This window comes from Achroia grisella, unplaced genomic scaffold, assembly GCF_030625045.1.
Source record: "Achroia grisella isolate CSIRO2021 unplaced genomic scaffold, CSIRO_AGI_Agris_v1 utg856, whole genome shotgun sequence".
NCBI classification, from domain to species: domain Eukaryota; kingdom Metazoa; phylum Arthropoda; class Insecta; order Lepidoptera; family Pyralidae; genus Achroia; species Achroia grisella.
Window position 1 is genome coordinate 2,834,144 of NW_026713045.1, and position 22,418 is coordinate 2,856,561.

At 32.0% G+C, this 22,418-nt stretch overlaps 2 protein-coding genes across 2 annotated transcripts; one reads left to right on the forward strand and one right to left on the reverse strand.

Moving 5' to 3' along the window:
* Nucleotides 1-219: 219 nt before the first annotated feature.
* LOC131852634 (integrin beta pat-3-like) lies at nucleotides 220-9,017 on the reverse strand. The gene is made up of 8 exons (XM_059203328.1): nucleotides 8,847-9,017; nucleotides 8,008-8,405; nucleotides 7,225-7,723; nucleotides 4,793-5,139; nucleotides 4,542-4,688; nucleotides 3,047-3,239; nucleotides 1,741-2,137; nucleotides 220-899 (listed from the first exon to the last, which is right to left on the reverse strand). Exons 1-8 carry the CDS (start codon nucleotides 8,973-8,975, stop codon nucleotides 700-702), a joined length of 2,310 nt encoding a protein of 769 aa, XP_059059311.1. The 5' UTR covers nucleotides 8,976-9,017; the 3' UTR covers nucleotides 220-699.
* A 2,215-nt stretch (nucleotides 9,018-11,232) lies between these two features.
* Nucleotides 11,233-22,399, forward strand: LOC131852633 (integrin beta pat-3-like). The gene is made up of 9 exons (XM_059203327.1): nucleotides 11,233-11,405; nucleotides 11,468-11,512; nucleotides 13,637-14,046; nucleotides 14,487-14,988; nucleotides 15,809-16,137; nucleotides 17,505-17,615; nucleotides 18,969-19,176; nucleotides 20,044-20,425; nucleotides 20,841-22,399. The coding sequence occupies exons 1-9, from the start codon at nucleotides 11,313-11,315 to the stop codon at nucleotides 21,041-21,043; spliced, it is 2,283 nt and encodes a 760-aa protein (XP_059059310.1). The 5' UTR covers nucleotides 11,233-11,312; the 3' UTR covers nucleotides 21,044-22,399.
* Nucleotides 22,400-22,418: the final 19 nt, after the last annotated feature.

Genomic DNA, 22,418 nt, shown 5'->3' on the forward strand with positions numbered 1-22,418 from the left:
CGTTTTTCAACCCTTTTTATGTTTTTTCATCCCTTTCCCGTCAACACAAATAAACTTTCTTTATTAATATTATTATTCACGTATTTACGGACTTATTTTTTTCTATAAATGTGTATATAGTCCATAAAAATTTATTTTAAAAATTTACTGGACCCAGGGTCTATCATATTAAATGATAAATGTACACTTAATGTTATATTTTTTATTATATCCCTCACTTATTTAATATTTAGTTAAATATATTTTAAGGCATACAGTACACAGTTTGGCGGAATTCACCACACTGTATTTTCTACCAATCAATCATGGAAATAAAATTATAAATAAAAAACAAAAATGGCATAAAACATAAACAAATCGTAAAATATAAAAAAAGGGATATCATAATATAATGAATAATATGTACTTATATGTAATGGATAAAGACATAATATAGGCACTTAAATAAATACCATACAGTTATTCATTAAAATCAAACAAAAACATCCAACGATAAATAATATTATACAAAAAAAATTAAAACATAGAACAATCGTAACTTTATACACGAGTTGATGACAGAAGAGATGTGTCATTGGGATTAGCATGTTCGTTTTAAAAAGACTGGTAAGTTTTGGTTAAGCATACTTTCTTAGTACTTAATTGTAATGTCAAGAAAATAAAGTTATAATTAAGATAGAGATAGATTATTTATTATTATTAATCACAATCATATGTCGGATTATTTACAGTAGTAGTAGGTGCTGCATAAAGAGGGTTGTTCCTGACACTCGAGAGGCGTTCCAGCTTCATGAAGTTCTGGTACTCCCGACGGTCACGTGCGTTTACTAGAAGCTTCCAGCCAATTAGTGTTCCTATACCCACCAAGATGAGGGTCCCTAAGAACGTACCACCTAGTACTGAAAATACAGAAATATTGAGGAAGGAGATTGCAGAATCTTCATGCAATTGTATTCTTGAACCAAAAATTATACTATTCCTAGTCATTTAAAGTAATTGTCACTCTTTAACAGATTAAGTGATAAATATAGACTTCGACTTTAAATAAGTGATTTACACTGACTCAGTGGTCTAGTACATCGTCTTACTTCCAATGATCGCTGGTTATGATCTGATGATTGTTTTTTATTCTTTATTGTATATATTGTAGGAAGCATTACAAATCTATACAAATAAATAATATTAAGGTGTATTTGTAAGTTAATTTACAAATTCAGTAATTTCACTAAAATTCAGTGAAATAACTGTATACATTTAATGTATATGATACATCTACGGAACTTACACATCAAAATATTTGTTAAAAAAACATATCTGTCTACTATGTTTGTGCTTGCGAATTTCTGGCTGAATCGATTTTAATGGGACTTTCACTACCAGATTGCTAATGTTGTAAGGTGTAATTTAGAGTAATATTACTTGATAAATTTTATTTATTTTAATCCTACGCGGACGAAGTTGCAGGTACAGCTAGTTTGGTTAAAAAATATATAAAGAGATTTACAAGGGCGATGTACAAGGGCTCTCTGTAAAGAGATTTTTTCCAGCAAGCCTCAAAACGTTATAAAATAGTGTATTGACTAGAATAAGTGTACGCAGCTATAATGCCTGATCTGAGGACACAACAGAAACTCTTTAAAAGTAGGTATGCCTGTTTTGAATCTTTCTACAATATCTAAATATTAATCATAACATTATACAAGCCGTAGTCAATTTTGTGCTCAAAATTATTATACTTACCATAATAATTTTGGAGACAGTCTTTATCCTTTTGAACCAATACTTCTATGCCATCGATTCCAGTATAACGGTAATGATAAAGCGTGTAACATCCAAATCCTACACTAATTTCTGGACAAATATTCCACTTGATGCTGTCGTTGACTTCTTTTACTTCTGTTAGTTTCTCAACAAGAATTAATTTAAACGGGTCACATACGTGGCATATGTCGGGTGTGTATGTATCGAGATGTTGGTGTAAACATGCGACACAGTCCTCTAATAAAGTACATTGTGTAGGACAGTCGGTGCAAGGCAAGATTTCACAGTATTCATTTATTTTTTTACGTGCATCCCAATGCGGGGGTTGTTTACATTTGCATTCGTTACAGACGCACTCAGCTTGGTTATTACACAACTGAAAGAAATCAGTGGATATTGTCATATATTCAATTATTACTTGGTTATATTTATTTTACATTATTGGTTATATTTTTTTATGTTCTAGTTATGTTACGTTTTGTTAATTATAAAAAATAACGTAATTGATCCATCCGTCCATCATTCATTATTCAGAATTGTAAAAAAATCATTTCTCTCTAAATTATTAAGGTCAATGACTGTTTAGGATATTCTCAATATAGTCGTATAATGTACAATTTTTTTACAGTGGTTTTATTAGTGCAGGAAATACTTACTCCATACACATACTAACTACTTTGTTGAGTTCCACGTGTAAATGTAAGCTCTATTTACGTATATATGTAATTACCGGAAATTGGTATTACTGAACTTATACTCCAACAATATAAACAATGTTGTGAACATGACCACTCAATAGATTTTCATGGTAATGCGAAAAATTTAATTTATAGTTACTGATTGTTGATTTTCGAAGTAATCTTAAAAATAATTTATGTGTTGGATAGCTTATTTATCAAGGAAAACTATGGGTTATGTAACTTTATGGAGTATTAAAAGGAGCGAGGCTGTAATGAAATGTTGCAAAAATGTGATGCAGGCGAAGTTGCTCTGGGCAATTAATAATATGTATATCATTACTAATATTATAAATGTGAAAGTGACTCCGTCTGTCTATTTATCTGTCATGCCAAAACAACTGAATCGATTTATATTTGGCGAACAGATAGTCTAGACTCTGAGAAAGGAGATAGGCTACTTTTTAATAAACAGAAAAGTTATATGGAGTTATCGTCATTTTTGAAGCTAGAACGATGAAACTTTTTCTTTGGGTCAAGTTCACAATTCCACGCCGACGAAGTAATGGGCACAGCTAGTAATTTTATAAAAAATAATCTAAACTCACTTTGTCGTTTTGTTTATTCGTACATGCAACATTTGTTTCGTCACATTCGCAAGTAGGGCCAGACCAATCTGCATGGCAAATACATTTACCACATTCGCAATCTCCATGTCCATTGCATATACCATTGCTAGTTCTCAAGCAGCTTTCATTATCACACTCACAATATGTACCAGTGTATTTTTTACCATTGTTTCTGTAAATATGTGTTTAATAAAATATTAGCAATAAAGATACTTTTGATAAAATACAATGTCACTTTAATTTAATAAAATCCAGTGTGGAAGTATCTAGTTTGCGCCAAAACTACTAAATCGATGTAAATTAAATTTTTAGATAGATATAGGGTACTTGAATTCATAATGAGTGTTTTTTTTCGAAGTTTACGGATTCGTTTTCAATTAATGGTTCCAAATATATTAATCGAAGTATTGTCCATCGCTGGCCTAACCTTTTTCCATTTTTCTGGTAATTTTCGGTTGCCAGCTCGAAAAAATTATTCGTCTTTTGAGGCAATCCAATCATAGACCCATTTTTTGGATTGTCCATATGAAGTGAACCTCAGCTGGGTCAGACCCATGTGTCATCGACTGGAATAAGTAATAATCCGAAGGAGCAACAGCGGGTGGGGTAGGACTTCCCATTTCAGAGTTTCTAGGTAGATTTTACCGGTTTTGTAACATGTGGCCGAGCGTGTGTCATGCTGCAAAATCACTTTGTTGTGCCTTTCTTCGAATTTTAGCCGATTTTGCTTCAGTATGACGCTTATTGGCATGAGTTGATTCTGATAGCATTCCCCGTGATTATTTCATTCGGTTCGAACAGCTCAGCAGTAGATGACGCTGCTGATCCCACCAAATACAGAGCATAAGCTTCATGTCATGGCTTTGCGAAGAATGTTGATGGCTGTCCGGGCAGTCCCATGACTTTTTGCGCTAGGGTTATCATAACGAATCCACTTTTCATCGCCAGTGATAATGCGATTCAAAAAGCCCTTCCTTTTTTGGCATGAAGAAGAACTCCCCGCAAATACAAAGCGTATTTGCGGGGAGTTCTTCTTTATGTCATCTGCTACGTAATTGGACATGTTCGAAACAATATTTAGTACTGTTGTATACGTTACAACCAAATGATACTAGCTATTTAAGACGACCACAGAGAAGAGAGTGTAGGTTTTAGCGGGAAGACATTGCAAATTGGAATATTGAAACATACACTGGTGGCGGCCTCTTGATCGAAACGCTCATTATTAATTCAAGTACCCTATAGTTATTAATCTCTGAAAAGGACATAGGCTAATTTTTAATGCGAAAAAAGAGTTATAAGGTATTCAAAGGGGTGATGAAAATATTACGTACAACGTTACGTCAGTAAATATCAAATATGAAAATGCAACCATTTTACAAAATTGTCAAGTATATACTTAACTGACAAAATTTATTCGACTTTAATTGTATATTAAGCTCTCTTAATAAAAAAATAAAAAAAGTAATATCACCCAAAGTTCAAACAATGACATGTTCCACAAATGCATGATCCACGACCGCTACAAATGATGCCACTTGAATCGCCAGTGGGGCTACAAGTGGAGTTGTCGTTGGCCAAGTTATTCTCGTTCTTTGTGCAGGCACATTTAACGCCATGTCTGAGTGAAGCATGCGTAGTAAGGTTATTTAACACTCAAAAAATTTTATTTACACATCAAGTTACAATCAATTTCAAAAAGTTACACGTTTTATGAGCCCATACCTGTTCGCATTACAATTACAAATTCCGCACTCCAAAGTTCCCCATTTACTACATTCTTCGGAGTTAATTTCCCTCTTATTTTCGCATTCACATTGCTTTATTACTTCTATATCCAATGATAATCTTTCGTTAATACCTTCTATTACTATATCTAATAACATGTCATCGCCTTCATGATATTCTTTAAGTTTTATAGAGCCAGTAAAATGTTTCTCTTCGCCTTTTTTAATATTGCAATACTCTTTAGTTTTTGTTAGACCAGTGCAATTGGGATTAAATGTTATTTCGTAATCTCTTTTTTGATTTGATTTAATATTAGCTTTTAATCTTATAGTAGTAGATATTTCCTTAAACATAGATAAAAAGTTTTTAAGACCTAATGTAATGTAATACTAACCGTATTAGATTAGGGGGAAGTGGGGCAGATTGGGACAAGGGGCACATTGATACACGTGTATTATTTCGTAAACGATTAAATGTTTACGAAATAATATTCGTAACGATTAAATGACAACTCTGAAACACGTCTTTAAACTTCTGAACGCGACCGTTGTGATTACGCTAACAGCCAGTCAACCGGTGGCTTTTAGCAGGAGAGAAAATGTTTCGAGCGTGGGTAACTAAAAAAATACGTGAGATTTAAAAGTGTTTTTACGATCTGCTGAGCCATCTTGTGATGATCAATGTATCCCAAAGGTAAGTTAGGGCATCAAATATTAAAGACTTTGCACGTGTTTTACAATAATTAACTTAGTATCTTTAGTGAAACCTGCTTTTTATAAAAATTATTTTTGTGGAAGTTTGATACAGGAGAGTACGGGGCACAATGATACGTATCAATGTTCCCCGTGACTTCAATAAAGTATTAATTTTGTAAAAAAATTGTATTGTATTTTCAGAAAATGGTGCGAACATATAAACCAAATACTGAAAGACGTAGTACAGGTGATGACTCGATCAAGTGGGCCGTATCTAAAGTTATTTCAACGAGATTATCCATACGGAAAGCAGATGACAAATATCTAACTGGAACTCTATAAAATCGTGTTGAAAAGTTTAGTTTTAGAATTTATGTTAACCTATTAGATTATTATATTTATTTTTTAATAAACGAGTCAAGTATAATTTGTTTTTTGTTTAGCGATCCTGTTTTGAATAATGGTGATATTCTGAAGTATTAGTTTTGTTAAGAAAGAAGTGTTTTTTTTTTGTTAAAATGTAAAACTGATTGTAAATTAATTATTTCACAATAAATGTATTATTTTACATGAAAGTGTTATTATTTAAACCAGATTCATACAATTTCCACTCTGTATCAAAGTGCCTCAATGTGTGTATCAAAGTGCCCCGTAGGTGGGGCAGAATGATGCTAAACTGTTTTTTTACTGAAATCAATATATCGTTATATCTAATATAATTAAGCGGGTATTTCGTACCAAAACACAAACCTGAATTGTTGACCAATGCACACGGCAAAAAAAAAGTTGAAATGTGATGTTTTTAGTATATTAAAAAAGGCTTTGAATTTTTGTGCATCAATCTGCCCCACTTCCCCCTACACTGAAGATAATTATTTATTTATTTAGGTAATCAACAACTTATACAATACATATTTAATGTTTAGTATTACATTTTTAGTAAAGCCAATGAGAAATATTTCATAAATTTATCGTAATATGTAACAGAGTGACATTATCAAGCAATTTTAATAAATATTTTATTTAAGCACCAATACGAAGTACAATAACGTTATCTGTTTAATTACAAAACAAAAAGAGAACATGTTGACCATTTCAGTTGGTAAACAGTTAAGGTCAGAGCCAAAGTTAGGTAACAGGAATGTAATGTAATAAGTAAATTACGTTACAAACACATAATAGTCATCCGTATAATTATATATATATATATATATGAAATGTGTTTATATGACAATGTGTCTATTTAAATTGTATCATTACATTTCATAAGACCTACGACATTTGTGTACCTACACCTATGTTACTACTAGGTAAAAACTTTACAGACAATCAATCGAACGATCTTCCCATTCCTTATATACTAAACATTTTAAATGTTTTGGACATGTTTTTTGAAGAAACAGTTATTACGCGACTATTTTCTAATGAAAGCATTTCATGTTTTTTACAATTACCTACGTACGAGGAAGAAGGTTCTTATATTTTTGGTAATAGGGAGATCAGACTACTGAACCAAATTAGTGGACAATTGTAACATATGTAAAGAAAACACTCTTGATTCGTGAAGAATTAGAATAAGATGAGTAAATTATTATAGCTAAGATATCTGTATGTCTGTTGCTCCTAACTTTGAGAAAAAATATTAGTGTCGTCAGCATATATTAAAAATTTCGAATGTGTAAGGTACGAATAAATGTCATACATAATAGAAACAAAATATATTGTTTTACTAACCTCATAAATTTTTTCCAAAGTTTTAACAAAGTCGTTCTCATTTACAATTTTTGATCCATCAATGGCTGTACTCAATATGTCGTAAGTTTTAAAAGTATTTTTATTATTTATAACGAATATAATTGTTGCTTCTATTTTTGTAGCTAATTTGTCAATAATGCTGACGGATGGATAATCCATCTCTACTTCTTTTGTATAAATGCCTTCCTTATTAGTATAGCATTTACCGTCATAGGGTGTATATATTCCTCCAGATATACCATCCCCTGCAGCATGATATTCCGCGTCTGTTAAAAATACAACTATTTTTCTTGATTGCTTCCTCCAACCAATTTCATCACTGCAGGCCAACACCTGAGCTAATGCATCCAGGCCCCCTTCCGGTGTATCGAAATTTGTTCCATACGGCACATTTTTCACGACCTCTCTAAACTTTTCTGCATCATTAGTTAATTTCAAATGATTCCGAAAAGAATAAGTCATACTGCTGTTAACTTCTCTATAAATATAAAGTAAATTTTCATTAATATTGAGTAAAAATTTTGCTTTAATAAATACAAAACTCGTATTGCTATTTGTGTTGGAATAATAATAATAAACTCTTCATTCTGTAGTCAGAAGAAACAAATGACTGGATGTCACATGTACATAAATAAATTATAGAGAATTAATATAATTTACAGAAAGACAATGCTAATGCTATTACTTATTACTACTAGTAGTATACTTATTATTACTAATATTGATAAAATTAAATTATAAAATCAATCTGGTCTAACATACTTTGCGAACGGCAATGCGTTTTTGTCAACATATGCACCCATTCCTAGATGAACATTATTCGTGAGACTTTTCATAGTATGGTATACATTTTCACTTTGATTTGCTATTTGATTTTTAACGTCACTCATAGTAATAGATACATCTAATAGGAAATACAAATCGACTGGATAGTCTACGGCCGGTTTGAATGAAAAATTAAAATTCGTAGGAATTCCCACTCGGAGGTTCATTTTCAATTTTTGCGGTCGTATTTGCGTTACTTCGCTTGAATCAGAACTAAAGTTTTTATTATCTCTTTCCAATAATTCAATTGTACTATTTGGTCTTTGTAGTGATGTCGGACACCAATTTTCTGTATATAAATCCAGAGATTTGCATCTTTCACCCGTTATGTTTTTCTGAAAATAGACACAATTGCTGTTATACGACGCTGATAAACATCCTTACTTATACTTTGCTCATTACAATTTATTTTTAGGAAATGATGAACTCAATTTTTCATTATCTACATACGTTCTAACCTCATTATCCACTTGTTTTTAAGTAACGGCAGTGATTAACAAACTGATCACCTATTTTATCGAAAGCGGCAACCGTCATATATTTCCTAGCTTGCTATATTACTTGTTATATATTGTATACTAATTGGCCTTTAGATATTACCGAAACCTACCTTACAAAGCTAATTATACAATTGGCTGATACATATAAAGAAATACTGTTTTTTTACCATAATATATACAGATACGCATTACGTATCTCATGAATACTATTTACATACATGTTACAAGACAACATCTAGCCTAAAATATTTAATTAAAAAGAAGTATATATTTTACCTCAGAACACCAAATACAAATATTTTTGTCAGTAATACAGTCCCCACAAGTAGTCTTCAGTTCACAAGGATCAATTGAACAAACTCCATCGATAAACAGGAATGATATTAAATACAAAAAAGATTTCATTTTCAACAAATGCTTACATAACGTCCGTCACTACACTTTGTATTAAATGATTGTAGGTTCTATAAGTAATATTGAGGAAAAAATTGCCGCCTAAGGATAATATAGCGTTGTAATACCTATATATTTTATACAATATACCAGTTAAAGAGAAGTTTGTTTCAATTTCCACCTACTGCGCAGTGCGGTTGTTGGAAACTATTTTGGCTTATATAAATATATACATACATTTAGATTTTATTCATCTTTTCAAAATGTAATCGTTGATTATAATTTATAATAATTATAGAATAGAAAATTATTCATTCAAATAAATTTACATTGAAGCACTTTTGAATAGTCATCACGTCACTTATTTAGAAAAAGAAACTTGCGTGTTGTTTCTTTTAAATAATTTAGTTGTAACTTTACATTTTTAAATTGAAACGTGTAATTCAAACTACCAACAAACACTAAATTATTCCAATCAAATTATTAAATACACAGCCAACTGGTTGAGTAACTAATTAAGTGTAAATAGCAAAGCAGACCAGTGGCTACAAGCAGCACTTGTTCACGAGTATGACGGATGAGCCAGCCATCACTGTGCTCAACCATTTTACTATATACATGTACATTTCTAGAACGCCATCTAATGACGTTAATAAAAAAACTTTTTTATATAAAGCACGTGTACGATGCCATCTGTTATTTGACTACTGTAATTAATTTATGTAATTGTCTGTTTTGTATTGAATATACTTATAAAATCTTTACAAACAATCAGCAGCATTAGTTGTTCACGATTTTACCATTTTATTAACATTAAACATTATATCTCAACTGCACACATTTAACATCATTATCGTTGTCATATTTTTTTTTGTTAAAGGATTATTTTGCCAGTAAAAATATTGTGAATTTGCGAACTTATTATAAAAAAATTACAAAAAGTATTATTATATAATTGTTAATAAAGATTTTTTTATCCAATTGTTTTTTGTACCGTAGTGCAAGCGTTAAAAAAAGTCACATACCATTGTTATTTCTAAATGTCAGACAGACATATATATATATGTATATATAAATGAATTGATGTTTGATAGATTCACTGAAACTCGAGAAATGCAAGACTGTTTTAGCTAAATTTGTAGAAATTCAAAGAAGGTTTAAAAGTAAATTTGTAAATTTGTGAGAAATAGGCGTATGTTGCGTACCTAAATTTAATAAAAACTTTAACGCAATACATATTTTTAAGAACATTAACCGTTTTTGTTACCTTTACTACTACATTACAAATCCGTTTAGAGCATAGATATACATTTTTATAATTTCGACCATATATTTTAAAAGTTTCAACAATAATTAATATTACGTTTGTTACATATATTAATAGAACTGAACGGTAGGTTAAAATGTTCTTACAAAAAACTCGAACTTGAACGAGATTGCAACAGACTTGATTGTAAGTGATTACCGTCGCCCATGAGCACTCATAAGATCAGAGGAATTACAGGTGAGTTATATATATGTAAAATTAAAAATATCACGTTTTATTTATTACTTGAGTTCTCAACATTTCGCCTGTTGAAAAAAAGCCCAAATATTGGGAACTCAATAATCTATACCTACGTATAAATAAAATTGGAGTGTCTGTTTGTAATATTGAAATAACCGCTTTTACAGTACACTGTACTTTTTTTTGGGTACAGTACACCAAAATAACATTTCTTACATTTTTTGTCTGTCTGTCTGTTTGTTCCGGCTAATCTCTGAAATGGCCTCTGAAATGACTAATTTAGACGGGACTTTTTTTGGTAGGTAGCTGATGTAATAAAGAGTAACTTAGACTACTTTTATTTTAGAAAAAACTTAATTTACAAAAATAAAAAGTAAGTTCCACGCAGACGAAGTCGCGGGTACAATTAGTAATAAATAAAGCGCAATAATAAATAAGGTGTAATAAACAATGATCGCGTCAAATTTAAAAAAGTGTACAGGTGAGTTATTTTACAGACAGGTTTCATTATTATTTCTATTACTAAATCCAAGTTTTAAAAAAATATGTACTACAGTTTATTTATATAAAAAAGCGCCTAGTGTCTGGTCTTTAAATACATAATATCAGTTCTGTACACAATATCCCATGTAATATGGGATATTGTGTATGTGTGTAGTGTATGTATGTTAGATTTAGGTATATTTATTATCCTTATTAATAATTGGTATCCGTGTTAATGTAACTGAAATAATATATTAGTAACCATTTCGTCATGTTCAATGTTAATGTTATGGTGATGATGTCGGTTAATTATTAAACCCATTTTTTAACGTATCGTGTATAACAATATTGAAGTAATAATGTACGTGATTACTGTACTAATATTATTTGCGACTATACATTTATCACAAGCAGGTATTAATGTTACTTGTACTAGTTTTGATTCTTGTCGCATTTGTCCTGTGAGCCGGGGCGTTGTCGTGTAGCAAGATTTTTCCCTCGTGCCTTTCCTGACAAATGCATCAGTTTCGGTGATGCCAGGTGTGTGTGGTGCAGTCAGGTATGTTTTATAGATATAGGCACTTATTACTTAATATATTTAATTATTTATTAAAACTTGCATATGGCGGGCTTAACATTATAAGGCATTTTTCCCAGTCGACCATAAGCATACAGAGATTGGTATGTATGTATTTGTATATATATATTTCAATATATGATTTTTTTATAATTGTACCTACTTCCTTTTATTATTCTTAATTTCATGTTATTATTTACTTAAATGCACCGCCAGTGCATTTAAGTACCTACCTAAATAATAACACCCAAATACATACTTAAATAAGAATACATATATAATAATAAGCACATAATAATATACATATATACTAAATACAAACAACAATGAATAGTCCAGTGAAAGCGGAAGTTTATTTTATTAAACTTTATTGGAACGACATATATTTTGTTCGCCTTTCCAATTACAAATATGGTATTTACTACGAAATGACAACCCAAAAGATTCACAATATTTTTATTTATCCTATAAAGTCGCCAGTTCAATGTAACAGAAATGTTTGGACTGGTAACTATAATTCGATAAAACAAATATTTTCATGCAATTGGAAAGGTTACCACTTACCATCAGGTAGGTCGATAGATTGCCTAGCGTTTGCATATGCAGATGAACAATACTACGGATGTCGCGTTAGCACCACTCGAGCGTTGCCATTGTGGAGCATGTCATGGCTTCATATCCTGTATCTATCTCAATATCTACACGAAACAACTTTTTGTTTAGCTAATTATTTATTATAGTATTAATATCACAAATTTTCGCCATTACTGCCCTACAACGCTTTCTAGTTCTACCCAAAGGTTAGCTGGTAGAGATTGCCATATGGCATTAAGCTCGCCTCTTGTACACTCTTTTAAAGTGCAATAAAGAATAAAAAAAAACATGTCTTACAAAGCAAGCTGCTTGGCGGCTGCAATAGACGAGACAGAGGTATTCCACGCAAACAAATTCCTACAAAGTCTACCTTAAACAAAGCAATGTAAAGTTCGGTAGAATTTTCGGATCTGAGATTACATCAACAGCTTATTTATTATTATTTATATTAATCTTAAATACTCCGTGTGGTGATAGAGTAAGAATATAAACTAGCGGAATTCTTTTCTCGTAAGACTACGAAAACATTTTGTTTCCCTAATAAGGAAATGAAACTCGAAATATTACAACATCATGTTCTCATTAAGTTGTGGAATAAATCTTCCTCGTATATAAAATATACCCTATTATAGTATGCAAAAGAGTTATTGTGACACTATATTTATTATGGAAAAATGATTATTATTTTAAGGAAAATATGTATACAACTCCGTAACTAAAGCTATAAATAGAACCCTTATGATGTCACTGTCGGTTCACATGTCCCTCCAATTTTAAAGTATTTAGTCTGTCTTAGGTGTTATTAATATAAAGTGTACAAGTTACAACAATAAATATGGAAATATATTTTAAAGAGGAATTTAATTAATTATAACAAATATGCCAGTTAGTTCCATATATACAGGAAAAAACCTTTTTATAGACTTTCGATGGTAATTGTATCTTTACCTGTAACTGCATTGCAGTGAATAGAAAGATATGATGTCTTAGTTCTGTACAATGGCAATACAGTTGCGTATGTCACATAATACTGCGATGTCTGTAGTGCTGTTCTTGTATATAGGCGATGGTTACTATTTGCCCATGTAATGACAAGTGAATTATATAAAAAAATAAATAAAACTATGTTTACAAATAAAAACTATACGTTTAGTTTATACTAGCAGTGCCTGCGGTTTCACCCGCGGTAAATTTTAATATAAAATATAGCCCATATGTTATTTTGATGCATAAGCTATATCACTGTAAAGATTCATCAAAATCCGTTCTGTAGTTTTTGCGTAAAAGAGTAACAAACAAGTATATTTTGAAACTTTCGCATTTATAATATTATTATATATATCAAGATTATGATCATCTGTAAGGAATCTTACTGTAAGGAACCATACCCGATTCGCATTTGATAGATTTTTGAACTGAACGAAATATGTAAATAGATACTAAATTGGTACATGACACTATCAAATTTTGTCATATTTACTTCCATTATAAATAATGATTTTATCATTACAGTCAGGGCCGACGATTTCAAGTCGACGATGTCAAACGGAGAATTTCAGTAAAACTAATAAAACATGGTGCAATGAGGACTACATAATAAATCCAAAACCTGAAAAACCTGTTGTCATGCAAAACAAAGAATTTTCATCAAACATATCTGAAGCCATACAGCTTCGGCCGCAGCATTTGAAAATAAAAACCCGACCCGGAGTCCCTGTTACTTTTAATATAACGTATAAGGAGGCTACACATTATCCTTTAGATGTTTATTATCTTATGGATTACTCTAATACAATGGCGAATCTGACAAAGACTCTTCGTGAACAGGGTAGAAAGCTTTTAAAAAAACTTAAACTATTTACTAATAATGTTCAATTCGGTGTTGGAAGTTTTGTGGATAAGGCGGCTCTTCCTTATGCTAAGTATGTTTATTCTTAATACCATTTTCATTAATCTCTTGAAACATTTCAAAGCTATAAATATTATTGTCCTGTATTATTATTAGGTAATTAGTCTATTATGTACTAGTCAAGTCTGTACGACTACTTAGGAGATTACTTGGCTTTAGTTGTACAGGCACATCACAAACACATTGAATAGAGTAGATTTTCGTTGCATGTTCATCATCATTATCATCGCAGCCCGGAAGACGTCCATTGCTGGACATAAGCGTTGCATGTTATTACAACATAATTCATATATTAATTAAAAAAAACTATATATTTCGTGGAAAATAATATCGGAACTAGAGGGTAGAGTTATAAGTAATGACAAGAATATAACGTACCAAAAAAAAAGTACTTATTTAGTACAAGTATCCAAATTATGTTGATTTGAACTGAAACTTATATTTTATTTGCAGCCCATTACTTCATGAAGCATATTCATTTAGAAACCATCTTAACTTGACTAATAATATGTCGTTGTTTGAAAATGCATTAGACGAAGTACCTTCAGGGTCGAACTATGATGATCCAGAGGCAGGACTTGACGCATTGATGCAAGTGATGAAATGTGAAAAGGAGTTAGGATGGCGACCTGCAGCTAGACGTATTATAGTTCTATGTACAGATAACACATATCACAGCGCGGGAGATGGCAAGATGGTAGGGGCTGCCATTCCTAATGATATGAAATGTCATTTAAATAGCACAGGATACTATGACTCAAATTTAGTGTATGACTATCCATCAGTTTCTCAAATTAATAGTGTTGCATCAAAGGGGGGTTTCCTAATTATATTCGCTGCTGTAAAGGCTGTTAAAAAAGAATATGAGGCATTAAAACAAAGTATACAAGGTTCTCAGTATGTCGAGTTTAAAGAAAGCTCTATGATTGTGGAACAAATAGAGAGTGAATATATGGTACGTATCTTAAACATAGTTATTTTTTGGATAATGGGGTTTTTATGAAATTATTGTTTATATAATTGTAGTTACACAGACTTGGATCGACCTACTGAGTACGAATCTACTCGACACCGAACACTTTGTGTAACAATTTATATTTCTGGCATTATTATGCCATACATACAGCTTGATGGAATCACCAATATTAAACTAACTTAATCTGAGGATTCATTTAGTTTGATAGGTACCTTGACTACCCCAAGAGTCGCGACGCTATATTACTATTAGTATTGTTTGAACGAAATTGTGCTTTGTCTTGTTACGATTCTTCAGATTCATATAACATACAGTCAGGGTATATTATAGACCTGAAATAGACAGACGCATTGTCAACTATTGACGTCGGTGGTGGTATACATACAATTAACTTGTATATTTGAATCCGACATGGCAGAAGGCAAGCCTGCCACACTACCGAGATATCAATTCCCTTTCGCGTAATTTTTTTTGTTTGTTATCTGTGTTTCCTTTACCGGTGTGTCAGCCAGAAATATAAATTGAAACTATATCTTTTGTGTAGAGCTGTTGATTCTAACCGGGGTTTCACACCGCCTTATCGATGGTTGTGGCTTCGAATCCTCGTTCTGTGTATATTATGTTATTGTTTACAAGAATACATAATAAATGTTTAGGTGTTTATGACAATGTATTGAAGTGTAGTACCCATAACACAAAGTCTCCTATCTATCTTATCTTGGGATTAGATGATACTGTGTAAAATTGCATTATTATTATTATTGTTAATCAAAATTTGTGTAATTTATCTTTATTTTAGAAATCCGTTACTCATATGCAAATATATTATGATAAACTTCAAAATGTCCAATTTACGGTAGACCCTGATTGTTCAAAAGAAAAGACGTGTAAAATTGAGCACAATAAAACCTTCACAATGAATGCCACTCTCGTAGTCAAGAAATGTGCACCAAACAAAACAGAAAAACTTGTAATGAAAGTGAATCCAATAAATCTCAAAGATATATTGAAAATAGAAATTGAAGTAATATGCAATTGTGAGTGCGAGAAAAACGACAGAAATTTGACCGAGATGTGCAACAATGCTGGTCATTTGAAATGTGGAATATGTAAATGTAATGAAGGAAGGTAATGGATTTCATTTCTTTTTATGTAACTGGAATGTCAAACAAGTTGACTGTCCGCCTGATGCTAAGCATCGTCATTTGATGACTGTGGTACCTACCACATGTCATCATCACAAGGGTAAGCACTTTGCCCTCAAGGATGACTAACATGTCATGCTTTGGTACGTTGTAATTTTACTGACGCGTGTGGTGGCCTACCGGTTCACCACACCGCTTTACTTCCGATGGTAGTGGGTTCGATTCCTCGCACGGTACACACATGAGTTTTCCTGAGTATGATTGTTGGTTTTGGTCTCGGTGTTTTCTATGTATAGTATTACAAAAAAAATGTATCTAAGTATATCATTCAGATGTCTACCACATAACACAAGCTCTGCTTAGCCTGGGACTAGATGGCGCTAGTCGCGTGACTAGATACACGCGCGTATATGGCGTGTGAATTGTACAGGGATATTATTTGTCTCACCAATCAATTGAAACAGTTTACAAAACAAGCTGCTCGGCAGCTGAAATAAGTGAGTTACAAAGGCTGACGATCTTTTGCAGTCATCCTAGGTGTAATGTTAATAATGCTACTCATTTATTTTTTGTTGATAATAATAATTTATAACCCAGATTTATAGGTGTCAAAAGTCGTGACAATGAATTAAGTCGTGTCGACTCATCGTGTATGTTAATTTTCATGTCAATTTAAATTTACGACTATCTCGCTGGGGATAATGATACTGACAACAGACTGAATTATTCCGGGAGGCGGTAGTAGGTAACCCTTTGCCATGGTCATCATATTAATATACCGAGTTCGAATTTTATATACCGAATATATAATTCGGTATATAATAATAAATGTTTATTAACCTATTCGTTTCGTCTGTTCATGGCAAATGTCTACCGTATTTAATACATACACCTATGATTTCACTGTTATATCTCACATTTATTATAATCCCGTTTTGTACCATTTGCACGCTTCAAAAAAATGCTTATACTATACAATGGGCGCTGTAGCATGGTGCGGGTAACAGTTTCAGTAACGTTTCGTTTCATTCTTGAAATTTGCCGCGATTTGCAAATTATGGCTTAGTATTTTAGTTGTACCACATTTGTAATATATTAAATCATTATTAACTCTAGTAACTTAAATTTAACCCAGCCAGAATGTTCCAGTCTACAAATAAAACGTCATACAGGCAACTCCTCGCATGCCGCGCTGTAGCACGGTGCGGGTGACCACATGGTCACTCGCACTATACTACAGCGCACATAGTATAATGCCAATCTGTTGTGTGTGCTAATAAATACCAAATCTCGATTTAGCACACAAGCAACTTTCATGTTTGCAGAATTAATTAATATATTAATTTGTAGAATTGGTGATCAATGCCAGTGTTATAGTAATTCAACCAGCTCAACAGACCTGAATAAATGTAAATTTAACTCATCAGACATACATACATGTAGTGGACGCGGTACTTGCAAGTAAGTAAATTAATCGTAATTATTGAAATACTAGCTTTTATGGTCTATTGTATATATTATACAAATAGATACAGCTGTATTGTACATATATGTATAATAATCATTTCACATCATTACCTCTTTTCATGTCAATGAAACGTGTGTGTTTGCGGCCAGTCGCCGCTTACAGACGAGACACACACGTTCCATAGTACAGCGATATTCTATATATAATTTTCTATCAATTTATGTAACCTCCGATCATTCCCCGTACGATTCAAACGGGGATCGATATTACGACGGCCTGACCCGAGGTTCGAACCCCTAACGGTGCCCGACTCAGACTAAAGTCGTATCCGTTAGGGGGGAGTTGGTTCAGCCGATCCATAAGTCTTTTCGGGGGTTTGGAGTGTCATCTCCATTCGCCCCCCCATCGTCCGGTGTAGTTATAAAGGTCAGCTGTAGCCAATAGCATTAGATTAGACCGAAAAAAATTATGTAACCTTTCTTGTTAAACATTTCTTACCTCATTATTATAATACTACATACAATAGATAACACATTATCAGATTTGCTTTAGAGTCTTGTTGAATATCGATTTAAATCCAGCCCCATGGAAGGACTTATGGAGTCGCTAAAGGCCAACTACTGGCTGACGGATACGAATTTAGTCTGATCGTAGGTATATCTATGAATTGAAACCTCAGCTCAGGCCGCCGTAATTACGATTCTTGTTGAATTATTTATATTATATTAGATTCTTATTGAAGTTGGGATATTGGGATATTTCCCCTCCTCCCGATATTGACGGATATTGGGAGGAGGGGAAATATTCCAGCACCGTTTATACCAATACTAGCCAAAATCCGTAGTTGTCTGTATAAAACTTAATATGGTGGTCCCAATTCGTAGGGATAAGAGTAGGAAGATGATGGAAATTTTATATATATTGTCTCTATATTTTTAGTATTACTTATATGCCCATAAATTTATATTAACTAACATTTTGTGTACATAAGGTGTAGGAGAATCAACATAAAGACGATTTTGCGTTTGGAGTAGTGTTCGGTCAGTAGATAAATAAATAAAAAAATCCTTTATATCATATATTACAGGTGCTTATTATTAGCATATATAAAATGTTATTTTTAATCGGGAATTCTTTCACTTCAGTAACTTCCAGTCAGTGAAACTACAAATGAATTCGTTACTGAGACAGTAATGGACAGCAAAATGGCGTGACGATTCTAATGCTACTTACAGCTGTAAGTAGCATTAGAAACGTCACTGAACTGATGATCATTTTAGTGACAGTGACTACAGTACAAATGTAAAAACGTCCATAAGTTGATTTGCCTATATTGTGTTTCTAAGGTGTGGTGCATGCATAGATTGTTCACCTGGCTTTTCTGGAGCTTTTTGCCAGTTCGACGATACGGCGTGTCAACATCATGATGGAAAACTGTGCGCAAACAAAGGTGTATGTCACCTCGGAAGATGCGACTGTGAGGCCCACTGGTCTGGGAGTGATTGTAGTTGCCCTGATCATAATAACGACTGCATAGCACCATATTCTAAAGAAGTAGGTGGTGCCTTTTGAATTCACAATTGTTACTCTGGAATAGGGATTATGCATGTATTTTTTTGTATTTTCCTATTCAATTGTTTACATTACTACATATATATATATATAAATAAAAAAGTATTTTTAAGTAAATAATAGCCAAATTAAATGAACTATTTTGGCTAACTTGGTGTGAGTTAATGGTCTATAACAAAAACAAAAAACGAAGAGGTATTGTGCTTTCCTGAAATTTTCTATTTTCAACTAATATCAGGAATAATGGAACAACATTTAGAAGCCAATGCAAAACTTAAGGTACAATACGGTCAATGCAGTTTTTTCTTTTCTTGAAATGAAATCGTGGATGAAATGACAACAAAACAAAAAATATATATAGATAACCGGATAACTACGCACTCGGTAACATTGACATTCGTTGTTTTAGGCTTCTACATAAGTTTCGGTCTGATCTATAATGTTATTACAAATTGCCGTATATACCAATTTAAGCATTTCTTAACAAAAAAATGTATTGTTCACATACAGACTATGAAGTAAAATATTGATATGGGTTATGTTTCTAATGTAATATAATAATTTTCTAAAGTAATTGACTCATTTTAATTTACATGCATATTCCATATTTTCAATAATAAAAATTTTAATAAGATTTGATAATTCTTATATCAATTGGAAAAGAGTACCCTTCATAGTAGTTCAATAGAACTTTGATTGACTCTGATTCAATAGTTTGATTTTTAAATAACTGAGCGAAATATAAAATAGTTATATCTTCAAAAAAATAGTTCTAATTACTAAACTTTAAAATACGTTTTTATGGTATCAAATAAAATACAGGTCATAATAAATCTAAATCTTTACCAGGTGTGTTCCGGAAATGGCAAATGTCAGTGCGGTGAATGCAAATGTAAAAATGTGGAAGACGGAAATGAAGTCTACGGTGGGAAATTCTGTGATCTCTGCGATTATTGTACAGAAAAACGCTGTCAAGAGCTTGGCGCATACATTCACTGCGTCGTGTTTAATAATAAGAAACATTGCGATAAACAGTTTACGGAAACAGAAACCATTATAGATATAGTATCAAAGACGCATAATAATACAGAAAACTGGAATACAGCCTTAGAGTGCAATAAAGAGTTGGATAATGGCACTGCTATATTCTTTAAATATTACTATGACGACAAAAAAATACATTTTATAGTTCAAAGAGAGTTAAAAATACTTCCAAAGCCTAAAATTTGGGGTGAGTATATACAATATCTAATAAATGGTATATTTACAATGACACCAAATAACTTGTGGAATCATATTGACTTATATATTGATTAATAGTAGTTAATTTTTACTGGATTAAACGCGAGTTTAAATAGGGATATAGTTTTATAAAAAATATGGATGTAAATCAGTTGGTTCAGTGTCAATGATAATTCTTAGTTGCCGCTGATTGGTTGTTTGGTTGTTTAGTTATGTTTTAGCGATATATGTACAATTAAAGACTATTGAAATATTTAATTAGAATAATTTATTCAGTTATTAACTATGGGATGAAGTACACCACTGCTTGCTGGGTAACTGGCAAAATATCTGACATGTATGGTCATGCTGTTAACTGTATTTGTTTAATTACGCTTGTGTAAAAACAAATTTATGTCCATCAGTTGCTGTCGCCTCTGCTATAGGAGTAGTATTACTCATCGGATTATTGACGGGGATCGCATGGAAAATACTAATAGATAAACACGATAAAAAAGAGTATGATAAGTTCTCTGCCGAAGCTCAAGCACAAGGATTTGCTGTATCGAATCCATGGTACAGACCGCCGGACCACAATTTTGAGAATCCCGCTTTTAAAAATAGTTAAATACGAGAATGGATGTCACAACAAAGTAATAACATTTATTATAATTATTTTATTTTTTTAGCTTTAGTGCTTTTTATGTTATTTTATACCAACAGTGTCCTAAGAATTACCTGTCCCATTCTGTGGGGGATAGGACGGTTTTGCTTTAAATATATTTATTGTATCATAGGTTAAGTAATCGTTACTAATGAATTGGACTATTGTTGTCTGAAGTAAATAAATAATTATTATAACCTTATTGCGATAAAAATACTTATATAGCAGGTACATTTAAACTGATTAGTTTAATTTTATTCATCATCATCGTCATTATGATCTCAGCCCGGAAGACGTCCACTGCTGAACAATAATTAATGTATAATATGAGAACGTCCATCGTGGCCTAGTAGTTTACTATACAGACTTAATCTAAAAGGCAGTGAGTTGAAATCGTTTTTTTTTGGTGAATGAAGGCCGTCATTCAACATAAAAGGAACTTCTAAACGAAACCAAAAATAATTCGACGGTAGATTATCAATGTAATAGGTACTGGATGTCAATGGTGCTACAGGCGTTACATGATGACGTGATATTCATAGTACATTTAGATGACGATCTCGTAGGCACATATACATACAGGGATACTTGGAAAGGGTATACATAAGGGACTATACTATAACATTTCACTAATAACTAATTGAGCCCGCGTGATATTATTTCCGAAAACAATATTTTTTTCGATTAATTTTGTTTCATACAAAAATAAACAGTACCTACTATTTATTATAATCGGCAATACTATTATTTCGTATTTAATTAAAACATCCGACGCTCTAAAGTAGTGGAATAGTAAGTAGGGGTAGTAATATATAAAACAGCACGTTTACAAAAATTATCAATGTTGTTCTTTATTCGTATTATGGTAGGGTTGATTTTTATTTTTTATTGGACAATTGGCAATATTTAATTATAATTAGTATCATGCGCAAGTAATTTAGGTATATAGTGTCGACTTAATTACCTACTGGTTTCCACAGCATGCGTACATTTAATTATATCATGACAGCTGTGCTTTTTGTTATTATTCTATTTTTATATAACAGCAATTTTTTTAGAGAATCCATATTTTTTTGAAGAAGAATTGTTAAAGTCCTTCTTCTCTAAAAAAACATGGGTTTGTAGTACAAAAGTTATTCGTTACCATGGGTACTTTTAACCCTTGTGGCTTAGTACTTTTAACCCTTTCAGACTAACTCTGTATGTATACTAATTTTTCTATCACAATTATACTCGTATATAAAATATATGTAAAAATGTTTCATTTGGTATTCATTTGTGTACGTATTGTTTATTATATTAAATAATGAAATGCTTCTGTTTTCTTGTTTTATTACAA

Excerpts from the sequence above, each read along its gene's own strand:
- LOC131852634 (XM_059203328.1), bottom strand. The coding sequence starts at position 8,975 with ATGAAATCTTTTTTGTATTTAATATCATTCCTGTTTATCGATGGAGTT. Across the intron at positions 8,406-8,846 it reads TTTGTATTTGGTGTTCTGAG|AAAAACATAACGGGTGAAAG; the intron begins GTAAAATATATA and ends GTCTATTTTCAG. Across the intron at positions 900-1,740 it reads CTGTCTCCAAAATTATTATG|TACTAGGTGGTACGTTCTTA; the intron begins GTAAGTATAATA and ends CTGTATTTTCAG.
- LOC131852633 (XM_059203327.1), top strand. The coding sequence starts at position 11,313 with ATGTACGTGATTACTGTACTAATATTATTTGCGACTATACATTTATCA. Across the intron at positions 11,406-11,467 it reads CTAGTTTTGATTCTTGTCGC|AAATGCATCAGTTTCGGTGA; the intron begins ATTTGTCCTGTG and ends GCCTTTCCTGAC. Across the intron at positions 11,513-13,636 it reads GGTGTGTGTGGTGCAGTCAG|TCAGGGCCGACGATTTCAAG; the intron begins GTATGTTTTATA and ends TTATCATTACAG.